The following is a 21,945-nucleotide window of genomic DNA, read 5'->3' on the forward strand; positions in this document are numbered from 1 at the left end:
CTTAAAAATGCAAATTAACAGATGGTGGGAGAAAGTAGATCAGTGATTGTTGAAAACAGGCAGGAGCAGATGAGGGGGGCCTGCAGGAGGGAGTCCTCAAGGGTGTGAGGACGCTTGAGGTGGATAATGCAGTCATGATTGTAGTGGTAGTTTCACAGGTGTGTGCGTGCCAGAACTTATCAAATTATGCCCTATAAACAGTATGTGCAGACTGTATGTTTGTTCCACCTTAATAGAGCCATTTTCAAAAATGTGTAAGAACAGACTTGGATGTCATTTGCCTTTGATTTCTGAAGGCTGTCTTTAGTCATGAGCAACCCTACGATGTTCTCTCAGAGGAGTTTGCTCACTAAATCATTAAGTCTTCCCAGGATTTACAAACATGAGGTGTGTACAAGCAAATAAAATGTGTTAACTAATAAGATAGGCAGGAGGGGTGGGTGGCACCTGGGTGGCTCAGTCAGTTGGGCAGCTGACTCTTGGTTTCACTCAGGTCATGATCTCAGTGTCCTGGGATCGAGCCCCGCAGCAGACTCCACGCTGAGCTCAAGTCAGCTTGAGAGTCTCTCTCCTGCTCCTTCTGCCCCTCCCCCCCACTTGTACTCTCTATCTCTTGGTAAAATAAATAAATGATAAGATAAGCAGGCACAACTTATTTTGTACTATGTAACTAATAGAAGAAATTATGCTTAACTCCGTAAAACTGTCTTCTTCCAGAAACCTCCAGCACACATTATACATATGGGCAAAGTGCCATCAGTCTTCTCGTTAAAGTCATGAAGAAGTCAGAGGTACCTACAAGTACTGCTACTTTTCAGTATTTACAGATCTTCTTGGCCAATGAAATAAGACCAAGGCGAGGAAGCATCTTGGACTTGGAAAGGTACAGAAAGTAAACGGACAAGTGTGACTATTTATAGACCGTATGATCATCCGCCTAGAAAACCCAAGAGGATCAGTAGAAAGACTACTAGAATTAATGAGAGAAGTCAGCGGGGAGGCCAGATAGAGTACCCTTAGCCTTCCTGTGCACCAAAATAACTACTTAGAAACTTGAAGTGGGGAAGTATTTACAACGCAAAAACGGATCCATAAAATACTCAGAAATAAACCTATCAAAAATGTGCAAGACCTGTTTGAGGAAAGTCTTTAAAATCTACAGAAGAGAGGCTCTCAGTGAACACGTATTTCATGTACTGATTGGGAAGACCCAGTGTTGCAAAGATGTTGGAAAAGTAGTCCCTTGAAACCCGTTGACGTTACCACGTCACAGTCCTTCCTTCTGGGAAGCTATTGGGATTTTTTTTTGTTAATGAGGCAAGTTGCATCAGTATCTCTTAGAAAATAATTGCCTGGGGCATGTCCTGCTCCCAGCACCTTTGTTTGGAGCCTGTACTGGCTTGTCCTTGCCCCTCAGTGTCCTGAATGAAGGGAAACCATCATGTCTCTGCTGCAATGGCACAGATGCCTGGAGGAGCCCCAGGTTTCCACCCCGGGGGCATTAAAGGGGGCTTGTCTGCCTGTGGTGCCCATAAAACATGGCTGTGAGCTAGACAGATGTCTGTCTCCACCCTTTGAACAAGTGAGCCGCCCCAGTGTGGGCATCCTGGACTGCTCCGGCGGGGCACTGTGGACGGGAGTTGTGAGCGTTGTTCCGGCTGTGGATGAAAGGACGCTAAACACTTGACCGCGTCTCTCTTGCACTCCTGGAGCTACATCCTGGGATAATTAAAAGGGCTACTCCAGAGGACTCATCCTGATTTGGCAGGTACTCAAACGGATGTCATTTCTCATAAACCTATAAATTCAATGTAGTCCTACTCAAAATCCCAACATAGTATTTCTGGACCTAGAAAAACTGATTCCAAAATTTAACTGGAGGAGAAAACAGACATGAACAACCAAAAACAATTTTTTTTAAATTTGTGAAGAGAACTTCACCTACCCAATATAAAAACATATACTAAAACTATAATCATTAAAACAAATTCCAGGGGCACCTGAGTGGCTCAGTCAGTTATGTGTCTGCCTTCGGCTCAGGTCATGATCCTAGGGTCCTGGGATCAACTCCCACATCGGGCTCCCTGCTCAGCGAGGAGCCTGCTTCTCCCTCTGCCTGCCGCTCCCCCCTCCCCGCCACTCGTGCTCTCTCTCTCTCTCTCTCTCTCTCTGACAAATAAACTCTTAAAAAAAAAAGTCCAGTAGAATATAAGAATTAGTAATAGTAGGAAGAGATAAATCTACTGCTGGAATAGAAGAACACATCCAGAATTCAATCCCAAAGTCCTATTTAAGGTTCTTTAATGTAAGCTTTGGTATTTTTTGCTTTTACTTCACCAACATTTGAATGACAGCATCAAACAGAAAAGTGCACTCGGCAATTTCTCGTTCTTACGTTGCTTTTATGCTTCTCTCCTTCAGCCATTCTCATGGTCCGCAGAAAAAGGGGAGGTTGAAGAGCGTAGACCTTGTTTGCAATGGCTTGTGGTCCACTGGGACAGGCCGGGGGACTGTCCCTGCAGATGGCAGGACAGATCAGAGCAGGCCAGGGTCCCCAGCCCTCCCTTGCTTCCTGGGAATAATTGAGCAACACTAAGTAGCAGGTGGGGATCTGGGTGCTTTGCACATATTGGAGCAGCCTAACTTCTTCAAGGTTTCACAGCTAGTTAAGGCTTGGACCTGTCAGTCAGTGGGGTCTCAGAACCTGACGGCCTCCCAGGACTTCCGTCCTCCCTCTTGGGACGTTTCCTCTTACTGCCTTGTTAGCATGCCTGCCATCTTGACCTGGCTTCCTCCCACATGAGTGCTCTGGCCCAAGTGCTCACACAGTCATGCCTTGTGGGCATCCCTAACTCAGCTGTCACCTGGGACTGTTCCCTGGCAGTTCACCCCACAGGGGACATCAGGGCTGCAAAATGCCCTCATTGTAGCTGCCACTGCCATGGCCTTCCGTAGGTGATGTCAGTGTTTGTCTGAGTCCTCTCCTGACCTGCAAGCACCTTAGAGCAGGGACCCCGCCATTCGTCCTTTTATTCAGTGATTGGCAGATGCTAAACAGGAAATGTTGGCTCTAGAAATGGATGATAAGCACCAAATTTTGCCAGAATTCTCAGAAATGACCTGGAAAGAGTCATAATTATGCCTGTTCAGCGATCCAGACAACTGACTCTCTGGCCTTGTGTGGTGGTAACTGGCCCCCTTTTGCTTGCACGGTTGCAGCCCATGAGATCTGAGCGGACGGAGATGCGGAAACGGCAGATGCCTGCAGCCCAGGAGACCACGAGCTCCACGCCAGGCCAGCCCGGGGCGGGGGACCGCGGGTCCAACACCTGCTGCTTCTGCTGGTGCTGCTGCTGCAGCTGTTCCTGGTAAGGTCGGGCCTTTTCCCCGTCATGCCCTCCTGACGGGCAAACGGTGTCCCTGAGTAGTGCCAGCTTATGATTAACTCTCGAGGCATTTTTGGTTCTTTTTTTTAAATATTTATTTGAGAGAGGGAGAGAGCACGAGTGGGAGGAGCAGAGGGAGAGGGAGAGAGAATCTCAAGCAGACTCCATGCTAAGTGTGGATCCCAATGTGGGGCTCAAACTCACGACCCTGAAATCATGACCTGAGCTGAAAGCTTGAGTTGGACACTTAACTGACTGAGCCACCCAGGTGCCCCCATACATATTTTTAAACAACTACTATATGCCTGACACTGATTTGGGATCTGTGAAGGACAACAACAAACACACACACACACACACACACACACACACACACACACGAAGGGGCTCTGTATTCCAGCTCAAGGGATTTCTATTCAAATCCCTGAAATCAGGTTAGTGTGTTAAACAACTAAAGAATAGTCTAAGGCCACTGGTGATCAAATATTAATATTTGGGCAGAAACAATAACTAGATGGTTAGAAAGGAGTGAACTCAAGGCAGTGTACTTGGTAATAAAGGCTTTGTAGAGGAGTTAGAATTTAAGGTGGGTCTTAAAGGTTAAGGTTAAGTAGAGGGCACCTGGATTTTATCTTCTGCTTTTCTTTCATGAATTTCATGTTTTCAAAAAGAGAAATGTCAAAATAAATGCTTACCAGAAGAATATAAAAATATAGGCTAACTTACTGGTGTACAGTAAGATACACAGTCTTTGCTTCAAAAGAGAGATACACAACTTGAATGGAAAATATCCTTGACCATTTGAGTCATTGTCAAAGGTCTGGAGGAATGTATAGAGTTTATATCTAGAAATCATAGAAACGTTAGGTGGCATTTCTGAAATCTTGGCTACAAGAAGTGCTTATGCCCACCAAATGTGTGCCTAACTTCAGGCAACTAAAATATTGTATGTTTATGTGGTCTTGACCACAAGTTGGACCAAGACCTCACTCCCCAGAAGAGAAGTTGACCAAGTGATAGTACAGCTATCAAAAACAGTGACAGGACTGTTATAATTGGGGCGAAGCAGGTGGAGGCTGACATTAAATGTCCAGGAAAATTTGGTCTCTTGCTTGATTTGAGCTAGTGTTAACTTCCAAGAAGTTCCCATCCAGTAGATGGGACCCAGCAGTACCACACTCTGAGGCCTGATGGAATCATGATGGTGGGTGCTTGGCCTGTTCAGAGCAAAACCCCAGATGGCAAGTGGGAATATGAGGGACATGGGGCTGGCAGGAGCCAAGCGGTCTGGCACTCCAGCAGGGCTTCAGCCCCGAGTAGGCATCTAAAGGACTCGGCAGGAATCCGGAGGAGAGGCCCGTGTTTGCACACTGTACACACGTGCGTGTCCAGGACCCTCCCTAGACCGGGAGGATACCCACTAGTAATGACGGGGTTTCATTTCAGCCCCTCTTCCAGTCCTTCACTCTGCTAATCAGTTTCAGTGAGGTAATTAGAGGTGATTGTGTGAGAGATGGGCAGAGATATCCTGGTGTGGGGAGACTCCTGTTGACCCTGTCACCCTCCCTTCTCTGCTGCCTCAGAGGGACACAGGAGGCCGAGATCGTGGCCTGAACAATGTGCTCCACCGATGGTGTAAGCATAGCAGATGGTGGCCTGCTGTTTCCAGAGCAGGCTCCTTCTACTGGCACCCAACTAGGGTGAATAAATTACGGAGCTGTGCTTAGACATAATCATCATCATAGCCAACACTCCTGCAGCACATATTTTGTGTGTACTTAACAGACAATAGAGCAATGAGAAACAATGTTGAATTGTTATATTGTACACTGAAATTCATATAACACTGTATGTTCATTATGCTTCAATTAAAAGAATACAATGGAGCAATGTCTTCAAAGAACTGGAGAAAAGTAATGGAAAACTTAGTCAAACTATAATTCAAGAGTTGGGGGTAAAACAAGACATTTTCAGACATACAAAGGCCAAGAGAGCTAACTGTCTTCAGACCTACCCTAAAAGAACAAGAAAGGGTATACTTCAGGAAGAAAAAGTGAACCCAGAGGACATGTCATGGGAAACAAGTAACAATCATGGACGCAAAACTGATCAAATATAGCTATAAAACATCATATTTAATTTTAAAAAGAATCCAACATTGTAAGAAAATAATCTCATGTTCATGGTAGACAGGTAACTTCAGACTTCTTTAGGGAAAAAAATTACATTTTCTTTCCAAATTAATGGTATTCTTGATTAGTCAGAAGTATAACAGTTTCCACATTGATGGAAGACAGTAAAAGAAATATAGAGAACTAAAAAAAAAAAAATATAGAGAACTATCAACATAGGACAAAGGTGATTTCAACAAAAGAGAGAATGAACTATTTTATAAATACCAAGATACCTGGTATTAGGGTGACCAGCTCATCCCAGCTTCCTGGGACTATCTTGGTTTTAGCACTGAAAAGTCCTATGCCCCAGAAAACCCATGAGTCCCAGGCAAACCAAGAAAGTTGGTCACCCTACCTGGTATCCAAATCCACAAAAATACTTCTATTCCTATATTGCAGCTCATGCAAAACCCAATCTCTCCCTTAAAGAAAACAAGATCAATTCCAGATGGTTTAAAGCCCTAAATGTGGGTAGCCAAGAATAAAATACAGACTATATCTTTCTGATCTTGGTATTGGGAAGAACTACTTTTTAAAAAGATTCATAAATCTGACTACATTAAAATATAAAAATGTGTCTAACAAGAGAAATAGAAACATATTCTACACAAAGACTTATCCATGAATATTTATAGCAGTGTGATTAATACTAGCCAAAAAGTAGAAGCAACCCAAATGTCTATCAACTGATGAATGGATGAACAAAATGTGGTATATCCATACAGTGGAAAATGATTTGACCATAAAAAGTGTGAAGTATTGAAACTGCTAAAACATGGATGAACTTTGAAAAGATGATGCTAAGTGAAAGGAGACAGACACCAAAGAATATATACTGTATGATTCCATTTATGTGAAATGTCTAGAACAGATAAATTCACAGTCACAGAGACAGAAAGTAGAGCAGTTCCCTAGGCCTAGGGGATGGGTGCTGATGTGTACAGTTTCATTTTGCAGTGATAAACTGTTCTAAAATCATGGTGATGGTTGCACAATTGTATGAATAAACTAAAACCATTGACTTGCACCAATTAAATTGTGAGTTTATGGTGTGCAAATTATATCTGAATAAAACTTTTAAAAATGTGTTTAACAAAAGATCAGAAGTAAAATGAACAGATAGAACATACTGGGAGAAGATAATTACAAGGCATTTAACAAACAAAGAACATAAACCTAGAACATATAAAGAAAGAACTTACAAGAATATAATAACCAAAAGAAAAATAAACAAATGAAACAAAACATAATCCACTTGTGCTTCTACCAACAAGGATCGGATATGTGAAAGCTAAATATATAGCCTTCTAAATACAATACTGTACCCTAAAAAAAACCTCTTGCACATAGGCAAAAGGAGACCTGTATGAGAGGATTCACTGAAGCATTAATCTGATTGAGAAAAATGGAAAATATCTCTAAAGTTCATGAACAGAGAATGGATAAATATATTGCAGTGTAGTTATACAATGCAATACCATACAGCACTTAAATGCATGTACTGGAGGGGAAAAAAATTGTGGGGCACCTGGGTGGCTCAGTTGGTTAAGCATCCAACTGTTGATTTGGGTTCCGGTCATGATCTCAGGATTGTGGGATCGAGCTCCGAGTTGGGCTCCATGCTCAGTGTGGAGTCCGCTTGGAATTCTCTCTCCCCTCTCCCCATCCCCGCCCTCTCTCTCAAATAAAAAAGTAAATAAGATCTTTAAAAAAAAAAAAAAAGGTACACGGCACCTGGGTGCTTCCGTCGGTTAGGCGTCTGCTTTCAGCTCAGGTCATCATCCCAGAGTCCTGGGATTGAGTCTCACTTGGGCTCCCTAGGGAGCCTGCTTCTCCCTCTGCCTCTTTCTGTCTCTCTCTCTGTTTCTCATGAATAAATAAAATCTTTAAAAAAAGGCACACAGCAAACTTTTAACTGTTTCAATGTATAACCTCCTTGATTTTTTTTTTCTCAGCATGCTTTTGAGACTTACCCGCATTGATAATACATAGTAGAGGCAATTTTTAAGAAAAGAAAAAGGAAATATGTTTTTTAAGCCCTTGTATTATCTTTCTTAAAATTCTGCTTCATGGCCTTCTGGCATTTTGTTTTATCAAAGAAGTCATGCTGATGCTGAATTTCTTAAAAATAAACTTTTTTTCCTTTCTAGAGATTGAAGAATTTTTTCCTCTTTGTAGCTCAGAAATTTACCAAAATATATCTAACTATGGGGCTCCTTTTACTGACTAGCTCTTAAACATGGTGAGCAACTATTTTAGCTTCCAGCAGCCTTTTCTTCTACTGTAACAATAACAAGACACTCAGGTTAAAAAATTGACACAAAATATATTTTTTGCTTTTTTTAAGAACACATTACCTCATTGAGAAATATTCTTTTAAAAAATAAGACATGGAAAAAATGTCAAAGCTTAAATAAAGATTGTATTATTTAATTCACAATGTAATTTCCAGTTCTCTTAGAATCTTGTGTCAAATTCATCCTTTCTTTTTCTCTTTGATTTTTCATACCCATTGTGTACTGATGTTTTCTGCTTACAAAAGAAGCCTGAGAAGTCAGGCAGTATTAATGCTCCTGCAGCGAGAACACCCTCCAGATGCCTCTTAAGTTATTTTTGTTTCAAGAAACCATTATTTACTGAAACTGGCATCATGAAAGCAACAAGTCAGAAGAGTTCTTGCATTTCTAATGACTTTGCATTAAGGAGAAACAGAGCTGCACACACACACGCACAATTACTGAAAATCCATAAAGCAAACGTGCTAAAACTAGGCTGAATTACTCTTCTAAAATGGTGGAAAGAGTGGAGAGGAAAGCTATAATAAAAGAAATAGAAGAGTACAGGAGCAATAGTCAGATAAAGCAAACTCAAATAACCAATATAAAAAGTCCATTTTGAAATCAGTGGGGAACTAAAAGCATTCCTCCTGAAAGCAAGAACAAGGCAAGGATGTCTATGCTTTCCCCTACTGTCTAACATTGTATTTTAGCTATCAGTTGATGCAGCTGGACAAGAGAAAACAATGTGAGGCCTAAGAATCAGAAGAGAAGTGTTAAGACTCTCCCTATCTGCAGAAGATACGAGATTATACCTGGAAATCCTAAGAGAATGGTTGCTAAATTAATGCAAACACAAAATAATTCAAAAGGAAGAAAGATACAGAATTGGTGTAAAAAAAGAATAGCCTTCAGAATATAAAGAACTCAGGCGCCTGGGTGGCTCAGTCGTTAAGTGTCTGCCTTCGGCTCAGGTCATGATCCCAGGGTCCTGGGATTGAGCCCCACATCGGGCTCCCTGCTCCGCGGGAAGCCTGCTTCTCCCTCTCCCACTCCCCCTGCTTGTGTTCCCTCTCTCGCTGTCTCTCTCTGTCAAATAAAATAAAACCTTTAAAAAAAAAAAGAATATAAAGAACCCTTACAACTCAAAAATAAAAAGACGAACCAATTTATAAGTAGACAAAAGAGGGACGCCTGGATGGCTCAGTCAGTGGAGGATCCAACTCTTGATTTCGGCTCAGGTCATGATCTCAGGGTTGTGAGATCGAGCCCCAAGTTGGACTCTGCGCTCAGCAGGGAGTCTGCTTAAGATCCTCTCTCCCTCTCCCTCTGCCCACCCCGCTCACTCTCTCTAAAATAAATAGATATATCTTTAAAACACACACATACACACACATTTAGGGGCGCCTGGGTGGCTCAGTCGTTAGGCGTCTGTCTTTGGCTCAGGTCATGATCCCGGGGTCCTGGGATCGAGTCCCCGCATCGGGCTCTCTGCTCTGTGGAGAGCCTGCTTCTCCCTCCTCCCTCTTGCTATCTCTGTCTCTCTCTGTCTCTCTCTCTCTCTCTCTCAAATAAATAAAATCTTTTTTAAAAATTTTAAAAAGACATTTAAATAAAAATCAAATTAAAAAGTAAAAGTAGGGGGGCACCTGGGTGGCTGTGTCGGTTACGCATCTGCCTTCGGCTCAGGTCACAGTCCCACGGAGCCTGCTTCTCCTTCACTCTGCCTACCACTCCCACTGCTTGTGCTTGTGCTCACTCTCTCTGTCAAATAAATAAAATCGTTAAATAAATAAATAAATAAATAAATAAATAAATAAATAAATAAATAAAAGTAGGCAAAAGATCTGAGTAGACAGGTCTCCAAAGAAGACATAGAAAGAGCTAATACATGAAAAAATACTCCATCTCATTAGCCATTAGCAAAATGCAAGTCAAAACCACAGTGAGGTACTACCTCCTACCCCGAGACAGTGAGAATAAAAAAGAGAGACATTAACAAGCGTCGGCAAGGATGTGGAGAAACCGAGTCCCTCCGGCACTGCTGGTTAGGAATATAAAACGGCGCGGCTGCTTTGGAGCACAGTTTGCGACTTCCTCAAAATGCTAAAAATAGAGTTACCATAGGAAAGCATTTCCACTCCTAAGTGTCTACCCAAGAGAAATAAAAACAAACATCCACAGAAAAAACTTGTACATGAACATGCACTGCAGAATTATTTATAACAGCCAAAAGTGCAAATAACCCAGGGGCACCTGGGTGGCTCAGACAGTTAAGCGTCTGCCTTCAGCTCAGGTCATGATCCCAGGGTCCTTGGCTCGATCCCAGCATCGGGCTGTCTCCTCAGGGGGGAGCCTGCTTTTCCCTCTGCCTGCTGCTCCCCCTGCTTGTGCTCTCTTGCTCTCTCTGTCAAATAAGTAAAATCTTTAAAAAGCTATTAATCTAAATGTAAACTCTCAACTAGTGTAGACCACAGTATTATAATTTATTTTGCTAATATTTTAGCATCATACTTTTGGTTTTCTTTTTTTTTTTAAGATTATTTATTTGAGAGTGAGTGAGCAAGAGTTGAGGGCAGAGAGAGAGGGAGAAGCAGACTCCCTACTGAGTAGACAGCCCAGCGGGGCTCCATCCCAGGACCCCGAGATCATGAGCTGAGCTGAAGGCAGACGCTTAACTGACTGAGCCACCCAGGAGCCCTAATTTTGGTTTTTTTAAGAAAACCAGTCAGGGTCAATTTTTTTTCAAGAAAGGAAAGAAATTCTACTTGGTAATCTGGAGTTCCCTTTAAAATATTCCTTGATGCAGAATGATCTCAACTGACATGTAAATGTCTTGTTTCATGCAGTCTTACTGTTAGAAACCAAGAAGAACAGAGACCCAGGAGGCCCTCCCATGAACTCACACGAGAAGACCTTCCAACCTGTGAAGAAAGGTGAATCTCGTTGTTTAGCTCACTAAATTTTTAGACAGAAATGCCAGCCTTATTGTTTTGATTTTTCATCATTGTAACACAGTTTCTCTAACTGCAGTTTAATATCAAATAATAATGTGGCACCCCCTTTCCACTCTGTAGAGTTCATTGTGTGACAGGGAGAAAAATTAGTTTCATTATTAATTTCATCCCTGCTAATCACAAATACAAATTGAGGCTTCCTGACAAAATATGGCATTATCCTATTTTCATATGATAGACTTTTTTAAAATAAAAGACCATAATGAAACATACATGTTTGGTTTTCAGAAAGTTTTAAAAGTACATTTTTTTCTTAACTATATACTTTAGCTAATGTATTGTCTTAATTTAAGTATTTTGGGGAAAAAAAAGTTGGGAAGAAAACACAAATTACTTTCCATAATGTCAGATTTTTTTTAAAGATTTTATTTATTTATTTGCCAGAGAGAGAGGGAGAGTACAAGCAGGGGGAGTGGCAGGCAGAGGGAGAAGCAGGCTCCTTGCTTTAACAGGCTCCCCGCTGAGCAAGGAGCCCAATGTGGGACTCGATCCCAGGACCCTGAGATCATGACCTGAGCCGGAGGCAGACGCTTAACCATCTGAGCCACCCAGGCACCCCATAATGTCAGATTTTAAAATTATCTTTTTGTTCCTGCATTATCAGTTGGCTTACCTATTCTAATACCTTTTCTTGGTATTATACCTATATAATTACAGATACTGGACAAATATCCTAAAAACATTGTTCAAATAGGCCTAGTATTAAATTGCTAATTTTTGAAGGGAAAAAAACAAGTAGCCTAAAAGGCTACTTAATGTTTTTTTTTTTAAGATTTTATTTATTCGAGAGAGAGAGAGAATGAGAGAGAGAGCATGAGAGGGGCGAGGGTCAGAGGGAGAAGCAGACTCCCTGCTGAGCAGGGAGCCGGATGTGGGACTCGATCCTGAGACTCCAGGATCATGACCTGAGCCGAAGGCAGTCGCTTAACCAACTGAGCCACCCAGGCGCCCTTAAGAGTTTCTTTTTCATTCTTTATCTTATTTATCCTTACCAAGATTTTTCAAAGTCTGGGAAACATATTAAAATCTTCCACAATTTGGGGCGCCTGGCATACTCCATTGGAGGAGCATGAGACTCTTGATCCTCAGGGTCATGAGTTCAAGCCCCGTGTTGGGTGTAGAGATTTCTAAAAAAAAATAAGCAAAAACTTTTTAAAAATCTTCCACAATTTATGAGCTTGTTTAAAAATAGCCTTTATCAAGGGGCATCTAGGTGGCTCAGTGGGTTAAGCATCTGCCTTAGGCTCAGGTCATGGTGGGGAGTCTGCTTCTCCCTCTGCTCCTCCCCCAACTCTCTCTCTCTCAGATAAATAAATAAATCTCAAATAAATAAAAAATTTTAAAAAATTTTTAAATAGCTTTTATCTTGAGGCACCTGGCTGGCTCAGTTGGAAGAGCATGCAACTCTTGATCTCAGGGTTGTGAGTTCAAGCCCCATGTTGGGTGTGGAGATTACTGAAAAAAATAATTATTTTTAAAAATGGCTTTTATCTTATATATTCCGGTATGTTGTATTCTGTACTAAAGCTTTGAGGCTCTAATATCTGAAACCAGAATGCCTCATTGAGGCCTGACTCTAACCATCCTGCCAGTGGGACCTTGGGCACCCCGGGATCATGACCTGAGCCCAAGGCAGACGCTTAACCGACTGAGCCACCCAGGTGCCCCCAGATTCCTCTTGTATAAGAATATCAGTCCTAGGGGTGCCTGGGTGGCTCAGTCGGTTGAGTGGCTGCCTTCCGCTCAAGTCATGATCTCATGGTCCTGGGATAGAGCCCCACATCGGGCTCCCTGCTCAGCGGGGAGTCTGTCCCTCTCCCACTCCCCCTGCTTGTGTTCCCTCTCTCACTATCTCTCTGTGTCAAATAAATAAATAAAATCTTTTAAAAAAGGAGAGTATCAGTCCTACTGGATGAGGGCTCATCTTAATCACCTCATCTTAATTTAGTTAAATCTACAAAGACTCTATTTCCAAATCTAGTCACATTCTGAGGTACTAGAGTTAGGACATCAGCATATCTTTTTTAGGGGACATTATTCAACTCACAATACCCTCCTATAAAATAAACACTAGATCCAGTGGGTTTTGCAGATTGGTTCCACAAAGCAGTTCTGGAATTAATCATTCCAAGGTTATACAGGTCGTGTATAACTACCCAAATGTCTAAGAAATCAGTTCAACAGGGATACCAAAACCAGATGAGGATAGTACAAGAATGGAAAGTTGGAGATAAATCCTGCGTGCTCAGAAACTCTGGCCACATACAGCCACGTGGGCTCTTAGACACTTAGTGTTGGGTGATGAAAGCAAGTGGCAGAAGACAACATGGAGTCAGCCATTTTTATAAAGTGAAGGAAAAAAAAACCACTGAAGGATAGATACTCTTCAGGGATACCTACCTACATAAAAACAATGAAAAGAAAGGTAGGGGGAAAGAAATTATTTAATAGGGATCATTGTTGGACAGACGAAGCTTTCTGACCTCAATATAATTAAAATATAAGTAAAAATAAACTAAACCAGGGTGAGTCCAAAGTCAAGCCGAGCAGTGCCTCAGGGTGGGGGAGTCAGGAGAGCAGGGTGCGGCCATGGGACCACGGTAGGCACAGCTGGTGGTAACCAGCCGGTTCTCACGGTGAGTGCTGAACTATAATGTGTGTTTGTTGTCACCCTTTATAGCTTGCAGTTATATAACGTAATCTTTCCACAGCCGCATGGCTGCTCTGCAAGGTGGTGTGCTGAGGTCTGACGTACTTCTGTCACAGTGACTGGGAAGTCTTGGTCAGTTGCTTCTAGGATTTTTCTTCACTGTTACAGTTATAAAGCTTTGCCAGGACTCATCGAGATGTGAACAAGTACGCTCTTGGCAGTTCTTCTAGAGATCAGCCTGCGAGCATTTGGCCAGCAGCCATGCACTCCAGCTGAACAACCTGAAGGGATCGCACTTGTGTGTTTTTGCCAAAGGCCAATGGAAACGGGCACAGCCCTCTCCCTTCCTAAAAGGGCCGAGGTGCACATTTTCATCCTCAGAAGGGAAAAGGGTTTGTTTCTAGTGAGGAAATGCAAAGTAATTACCAATAACCTAGCTCCCTCTGGCCCCTTCCTTTCTGTCTCCACTCAGCCCAAGTCCCACTCTGGAGGAGGTCAATGCCTGGGCTCAGTCCTTCGACAAGGTAATGCTCACTCCAGCGGGAAGGAATGCTTTCCGGGAATTCCTCCGGACAGAATTCAGTGAAGAAAATATGCTTTTCTGGATGGCATGTGAGGAACTGAAAAAAGAAGCTAATAAAACCATCATTGAAGAGAAAGCAAGGATAATCTATGAAGACTACATTTCTATTCTTTCTCCTAAAGAGGTACGTACCCTGCAAGGGGCTTCCTCCCAGGAGGCTGTTGGTAAAGTGAACCCTGTCAGTGTTGGGTCACCCGGGCACAGTGACAGCTATTCCAAGACAGAGATGACCACTCCACCCGCACTCGTAGTATCCAGATGCCGGGACTGTGGTCCCACAAGTGGGCTCTCAGTGGCCCCTGAAATCTGTGAAAGTTTTTGTGCCTCTTTCTGGAGAAAGTATTCCTGACTTTCACCAGATTCTCCAGAAGGGGGAGTCTATGCATTTTACTGTAAACACCGTTTAAAAACATTATACCCGGGGCGCCTGAGTGGCTCAGTCATTAAGCGTCGGCCTTCGGCTCAGGTCATGATCCCAGGGTCCTGGGATGGAGCCCCGCATCGGGCTTCCTGCTCAGCCAGGAGCCTGCTTCTCCCTCTCCCGCTCCCCCTGCTTGTGTTCCCTCTCTAGCTGTGTCTCTGTGTCAAATAAATAAATGAATAAATCTTAAAAAAACAAAAACCATTATACCCTGTAAGCATTTCTTTAAATAAAATCATCCTTTTATTCTGAGCACCAATTATTTTTTACAGGTATTTTTATTTGAATAGAAATAGCCTCGCTAATATAACACAGAGGTTTTACCTGGGGTGTCCTTCCCTTAGAGCAGAGAGACTGTCGGGGGACATCAGTCAAGCTTCCATCCCGTAGTTTTTGTTCCTTCAAATCTAAAATCTATGGGGTCAGGGTGATCTCAAAACCAAGCTCCTTTCTTACATTTTTTGAAGGTTTATTTATTTGAGAGAGATGGTACGAGTGAGTGGGGGAGGGGCAGCGGGGGGGAGAGAGAGAGAGAGAGGGAATTTCCAGCAGACTCCCTGCTAAGCATGGAGTCCGACACGGGGCTCGATCTCACGACCCTGAGATCATGACCTGAGCCAAAACCAAGAGTCAGAAGTTCAACTGACTGCGGCACCCAGGCAACCCTAGCTCCTTCTTTAATTCCAAGTAGAATTCCAAATTCTTTACATTCTTGAGTGGAATAGTAAGGTAGACCAGGGTTATTCATGGAGGCAGATCGTAAAGACCTCCTAAGTTTAAACTTTGGACTTACCCTGAGTGCATGGCCAAGTCAGTGCCAGGTCTGAAGTTGGAGTGTCAGAATGGGTTTGTACTTTAGAAAGAGCCCTCTGACCAACCAGTGGGGCGATTTGGAGGGGCACTCAGCAGGCAGGAGACCAGTTAAGAGGCCAGTGAACCAATCTTGGCAGAGAAGAGGGACGAGGTGCAGAGACCTGAGAGGGGTTAAAGAGGCAGGGTCCCCGAGACTTTATGACTGACTACAGAGCCAGAGGGAAAAGGAAGGATGAGAAGGACTTGGAATTGGATGGAAATAAATAGTTCTCTTCCTTCACAAGCTTCACAAGAAAGAGATCTGGAGATGCAATCTGTGTTGAATGTAGAGTTAGCCTTTGAACAGCACGGGGTTGTGGGCACTGACCCCACACAGTCGATAGTCTACGTATAACTTTGACTCCCTGAAAACTTAACTACTAAGAGCTTACTGCAAGGGCGCCTGGGTGGCTCAGTCGTTAAGCGTCTGCCTTCGGCTGAGGTCGTGATTCCAGGGCCCTGGGATCGAGCCCCGCATTGGGCTCCCTGCTCAGTGGGAAGCCTGCTTCTCCCTCTTCCACTCCCCCTGCTTGTGTTCCCTCTCTCGCTGTGTCTGTCAAAAAATAAATAAAATCTTAAAAAAAAAAAGGAGCTTACTCTTGACCAGAAGCCTGACATCAGCTAATTGATTAACACGTGCTTTGTATATGTATTCTATACTGTATTCTTACAATAAAGTTACAGGAAAGAATTGTTACTCCGAAATCATAAGAGAAAAATGCACTTACAGATTTTATAAAAAAAAAAAAAATCCACTATGAGTGGACCCATGCAATACAAATGCATGTTGTTCAAGGTCAACTGTATTGAGTTACCTGTGTGTGGGCACAAGGGGCTTTCCAGGAGGAAAATGGGTATATGCATCTGGAAAGATAGATCACTGAAGTCAATATTTACTGATATAGCTAGTCATATTTTCAGGTTTATACGAAAGAAGAGTGTGTGCATTGTATAGCATCGACACTGTCATGGCCTCCTGGGGCCGAGCTGGTCCGGCTAAGGTTCTTCGCACAGAAGAGATGTCTGTGTGTGCATCTCTGCAGCCTGTAGTCTTGTTTATCTGGCATCCTACAGGGAGAGTCTGAGCCCAGGAGCTTGCTCTGGTCTGAGACAGCCTTTTCTAGGATGAGCAAAACATCAGAGAAAAAAAGCCAACTTCTTCTTAAGGAACCTAATGAACTCCAAGGACTTTAAATTAATTCTCATTAAATCCCACCAATTACCATCTCCATTATCCCCTTTATGGAGGAGTTCATTAGGGTGCAGCTTACTTTTTGCCCCAAGCCCCACAACTAAGCAGTGACATAGCTGGGACTTAAACACGTGCCCTGTACTCTTAACTCTTCCACGGTGCTCTGAGTTAGCATCCACTCACCAGCCAGCCTGACGCTCATTCCCAGAAATCTGCGACTGTGTTCTAGCTGGCTACAGCCTGGGACTTCCGGGGTTTAGCCCTAATGCTATTAGGAAATTAGCAAGGGGTAAGTCTGTGCATGCTACTTTTTTCTTCAAAGGACACAGTAAAAATCATTTTAAAGAAAGAGAATAATGTTGTGGTTTTCTTAAAGCAGTGTGATCCCCACCAGCGCTACCTAGAACTTGTGACAAATACACATTTTCAGGCCCCTCCCCAGACCCACCGAGTAGGAAACTCTGCAGGTGGGGGCCAGCAATCTGTTTAACAGGCATTCCATGGCCTTCTGACACTGCTGAAATTCGAGAACCCCCTGTTCATTATGTGTTCAGTTTCTTTTTCAGCAATTTAGATTTTTGGATGACTTTGTTTGGTTTGGGATTTTTAAAAAACAGAACAAGCCATGGTGCACTGAGGGTGGATTTCCAAAGAGAAATATGTCTAATACCACTCTTATGTGTGTCTACTGACAGGTCAGCTTGGACTCCCGAGTAAGAGAAGTCATCAACAGGAACATGGTGGAGCCATCCCAACACATATTTGATGATGCACAACTCCAGATCTATACCTTAATGCACAGAGACTCCTATCCCCGGTTCATGAACTCTGCCCTCTATAAAGATCTGCTTCAGTCCTTAGCTGAGAAATCGGTTGAAGCATAGGATGTTATCAAATATATTTATTATTAATAAAATAATAAAAGAACTGATGGACTACATCTAGTACAGGGAACTTAGAGATAGTAGTACCTTCTGCTAGAGTAATACTTGGGCTGTTTTAATAAACAGATGCTTGCTTTTACAGAAGACTAGTCACAGTGTAAACCGTGGCCACCTGTAGTGATACTTTTGAAAAAAAAATGGGGTATGCCTGTCTTAGAAAAAGATAGGATATTTACATTTACGGTCACCGCAGCATGTTGTCAATGGCAAAGGTTACTCTGGAAGACTACTGCCTGGGGCATACACATCCTCTGGAGCCAAACGGACCGCCTTTGTTTTGCATGAGTGCAGTTATTGGATGACTCTCCTCCCAAGGAAAAGGCGTTCGGGTGTTTCTTAGCAACTCCTTCCTTCCGTCCAGCTGTTTTGAGTATTTTGCTTCTCAGTGCCATCACAGGACCCAAATTCCCATTTTATAAAGATGTGTCACCACTACTCATAAAAATGGAATTTCATTTTTATCTTAGAATCCATGTATGTATGTGCACGTGTGTCTGTAATGGTTAATGAAAGTACTGTGCTCTTAAGTGGGTCAGTCGCACCTGTTTGGTAAGAAAGTAGTGTTTAGAAAATTCTTTTGTTGAAAAGTTACCATGATTTTATTATCATAATCTGCCAACCTAAAGAATGAATTTTTAATTCACAACTTAGTCGCGTTCATAACAACTTTCAAATGAGCATATTTCCATTTTTATTATTCAAAGAAATATGGGCATTTTCAGTCTAAAAAAATAAAGCACAAGAGTTTTATCTCCATTTTTATTCCACATGTTAAATATTGGGGACTATAAGATGAAGTAAGTAGGGAGATATGCAAGGTATCATTTTAGGTACCAGACTAGGATTCTGATTTTAGATCCCACTATTTTTTTTTTTTTAAGATTTTATTCATTCGTCAGAGAGCACAAGCAGGGGCAGAGGGAGGAGCAGGCTCCCCGCGAGCAATGAGCCCGATGTGGGACTCGATCCCAGGACCCCGGGATCATGACCTGAGCTGAAGGCAGATGCCCAACTGACTGAGCCACCCAGGCGTCCCTAGATGCCACTATTTTTAACTGTAGGCAAACGAAATAACTTTTAACAGCTTCCAGGTAAAACTAGTGGTTTGTATCCCTGAGTCATCCTGAAGAAACCCATCACTGCAGTGAATGGGAAAGACATCCAAAATCTGGAACGGTTTGAGTAGTGGGTTAGAAATTACGTGCAAGGGGTCCACGGCAGGCTTCACCCTATTGGGGGGGGGGGGCTCTTTCCTCCTGGTTACCCTCACCTGGCCTGATGATTACTTCATTACTCTCTTCAAGCCCCAGACTAAGCCCCTTGCCCTCATTCTCAGTGAAACATCTTACTTCCTACTTTATGGTGAAAATGGGTCCCCACCAGCTTCATCTTCCCATGTAACCTACAAATAAGACTGAATGGGCATCTGTTCTCACCTCCATCAGTCCAGTCCCAGGGAATAATGTGCTCTTTCCTCCTTTTCAAGGCATCAACCCCTTACATGTGCTTTTAATGCCATAGTCTACAGCTCATTTTTCACTAGACAGAGGACATAATTGTGATTGAGGTTATAAACTCTGCCCTCTGGTTTACATTTAAGTAAGGATGACAGGTGTTCATGGCCACTACAGTATACTTAGCAAGTACTGTAACAGGGAGGAACTGAGCCAGAGAAGTCTTGGGCTACAGAAGATTTTGGCAGAGGGTGGGGGAGCAGAGGTGTAGGGAAGGCATTTGTAATTGAAGCAACCCCAGATGAGTCTAGTTGCAGACATGAAGTGTATGAAGTGTCTGTAAGACAGATAAAAGATGTCAAGACATCAGTTGGACGGAGGGACCTGGGTGGCCAAGATTTTAGGCTGGAGTATTTGGGATTTTTCAACACAGATGAGTAAGACTGCTGGGAGAGTTCTAGCATGAAAAGAGCTGAAGGTAAATCCTGGCATCAATGGACCAAGAAACAAAGAGTTTCCAAAGAAAATTTAGAAGGATTTGCCTTCTCAGTTAGGGTAAGAAAGTGGGGATGTGGCAGCAAATGAACGGGTTGGGGGCACATAGTGGTCAATTAAACGCTCTTACCTGGAACTCCGCTCCCTCTATACCCCCACGTTCCCGTGTCTTCAACTTCACCTTGGGTTTTTCCCATGCCACCACGTGCAAACTCGGGTTCCCCAACTAAAAACAAGCCTGTGTCACATAACTGCTGACCCCCCTTCCTCTCTCAGCAGACTCGGCAGGAGTGCCGTCTCCATTTGCTCATCTCCGCAGGCGCTCCTTGAACCTCAGCAGCGCACCCACCCCCCGTGGCGGGGTCTCCACCAGCCCAAACCTGATACCGTGTTCAGGGTTGACGGCCCAGCTCCCTGACACTGACCCTGCCTCACCGGAAACACTACTTCCTTGTCTTCCGTGCTGCTCTCGCTGTTCTCAGGGTCCTCCTCCTCTCCCTCCGCTCCCTTCCCAGCCAGTGGGGCACAGCAGCGAAGTGTCTGGGCTCTGGAGCCAGACCGACTCCTGCTCACGGCCTGAGGGTGGGTACGTAGTCTTCGTGGGCCTGTTTCCTTGTCTATACAAACGGGGATAATAATGGTACCTTATCCCTAGCATTGCTGTGCAGATTTGTCCCCCCAAAGGAGGCAGAAGTTCAGGGAGTACAGTGAAAGGGAGCGGTGGGCAGGACAGCCAAGGAGAGACTGCCAGCTTGCTGTGCAGATTCAAACTAACGCATGTGGGGGCACCTGGCTGGCTCAGTCAGCAGGGTATGCGATTGGTGATATCAGGGGTGTGAGTTCGAGCCACGTGTTGGGTGTAGAGATTATTTAAAAATAAAATCTTTAGGGGCGCCTGGGTGGCTGCCTTTGGCTCAGGTCATGATCTCGGGGTCCTGGGATGGAGCCAACACGCTCATGGCTCCCAGATCAGGACCTGGGGTACACTTCCTGCCGCTTTTCATAATCAGCTGCCAGGTTGACATCTCCCCTTGCATATCCCAGAGAGGAGTGAGATTCATCTAAATTCTGACTTGTCATCCTGCTGCCCCCCTCCCTTCAAGCCCCACCCCTGCCTAAGTCCCCAATTACTCAGCCAGTCGCCTAAGCTCTTCTCTAGGTGCTAACTTCTCCCTTCTTTCTCCTTGCAGACAGTCACCAAGCCCTGCTGATCTTAACTCTGAAATATTTCTCATGTTGTCTCTCCTTCTGATCCCCATTACCTCACACCTGCCAGTATCATTGCCAAGAGCCTCCTAACTGGTCTCCCTGCCCCCATCTCAGCCTTTCAAATCCACCTTTCAAAATGCCACAAGGTGATGTTTCTCACGCGCAAATCTGCTCGTCACCCTCCATCCACTCCTTAGAATCTTCAGTAATTCCTGACTGCCCAGAGTACAAATACCAAATTCTTGGTATGGGATACAAGCAAGGGCCTCTATATATATAGTTGGGCTACTGGCTTCCTAGCCAACCCCACAGAGGGTTTAGACTCTAGAATATATACTTATAGACAAGTATATATTCATCCTTTCATAACTGCTCATACTGTTCATACTTTCTGCTACCCCTACCCCTCTCTAAAATGCCACCCTCCACTCAGCAAACTCCTGTTTAAGATTTACCTCACACATCACTGCCTCCAAGAAACCTTACCTGACCTCCTGATTCATACTTCCATTGCACTGGGTGCCATTCTCAGGTATTCCAGGATTTTCCAGTAGAATACTTATCATCTGAGTTTGCAAATTATGTTGACATACCTGTCTTTCCCATTAGACTATAAGCTCCAGAGGCATTGAAAATATACCTCATCCCTCATTATATAAATATATAATTATGGAACAAAAATTCCATTCAAAATTTATTTCACAATGTGTCACATCTCAGAAAGAGATCATTACAACCCACGTGGCTATAGAGCTCACTGCCACTACATATCAGTCCAGTGGGTAAATCACTAGTGACTTCTACGTATATGAAAGAATCCTGAAGCAGCCCCAAAGGATCCTACAAATTCAATGCAATTCTAAGGTTTTTAAGAATTCTTAAGTAAACTTCGAAGAGCTTAATTTGTTGGGAAGGATGGTGCTCCTTTTGGGGGGGAAAATGGATATATAAACAAATATAAGTTCCAAACCGTTTAAAAGCTTTTATAAAAGAGAACATTATAAGAATATTGGAAGAAAACGTAGGCAATATTTTTATAACTTCAGATGGAAAAGGTCTTCCTAAGCAAAACATAAAACCCAGAAACCATAAAATACTAATAGATTGGATTATATGAAAAATTAAATTCTGTGCCACAAGACAACATAAAAAGAATTAAAACACAAATATCAGGCTATAAAACACACTAAAAATTACTATGCAGCATGCATTAGGAATGCCTACAAACTAACAAGACAAGTCTATAGACTAAAAAGGAAAGAATAAAAACAGAAGATCAACTGGCTATAAAC

The 21,945-nt window shown here is 43.2% G+C and overlaps 1 protein-coding gene across 3 annotated transcripts in view; it reads left to right on the forward strand.

The window, feature by feature from the left end:
- RGS20 (regulator of G protein signaling 20) overlaps positions 1-18,244 on the forward strand; it is a 50,165-nt gene extending 31,921 nt beyond the window's left edge. For 2 of the 3 annotated variants that reach the window (XM_073892772.1, XM_073892770.1), the window contains 4 exons: positions 3,220-3,368; positions 10,686-10,772; positions 13,976-14,210; positions 17,247-18,244. In XM_073892772.1, coding sequence (XP_073748873.1) covers positions 3,223-3,368; positions 10,686-10,772; positions 13,976-14,210; positions 17,247-17,435 — 657 coding nt within the window. In that variant the 5' untranslated portion in view covers positions 3,220-3,222 and the 3' untranslated portion in view covers positions 17,436-18,244. Of the gene's footprint in view, positions 1-717; positions 1,769-3,219; positions 3,369-10,685; positions 10,773-13,975; positions 14,211-17,246 lie in introns of all 3 variants that reach the window. The other variant, XM_073892771.1, reaches the window with a different exon arrangement.
- Positions 18,245-21,945: the final 3,701 nt, after the last annotated feature.

Source organism: Callorhinus ursinus, unplaced genomic scaffold (genome assembly GCF_003265705.2).
Source record: "Callorhinus ursinus isolate GAN/ISIS: 27379988/994484 unplaced genomic scaffold, GSC_fseal_2.0 scaffold5, whole genome shotgun sequence".
Lineage (NCBI taxonomy): Eukaryota > Metazoa > Chordata > Mammalia > Carnivora > Otariidae > Callorhinus > Callorhinus ursinus.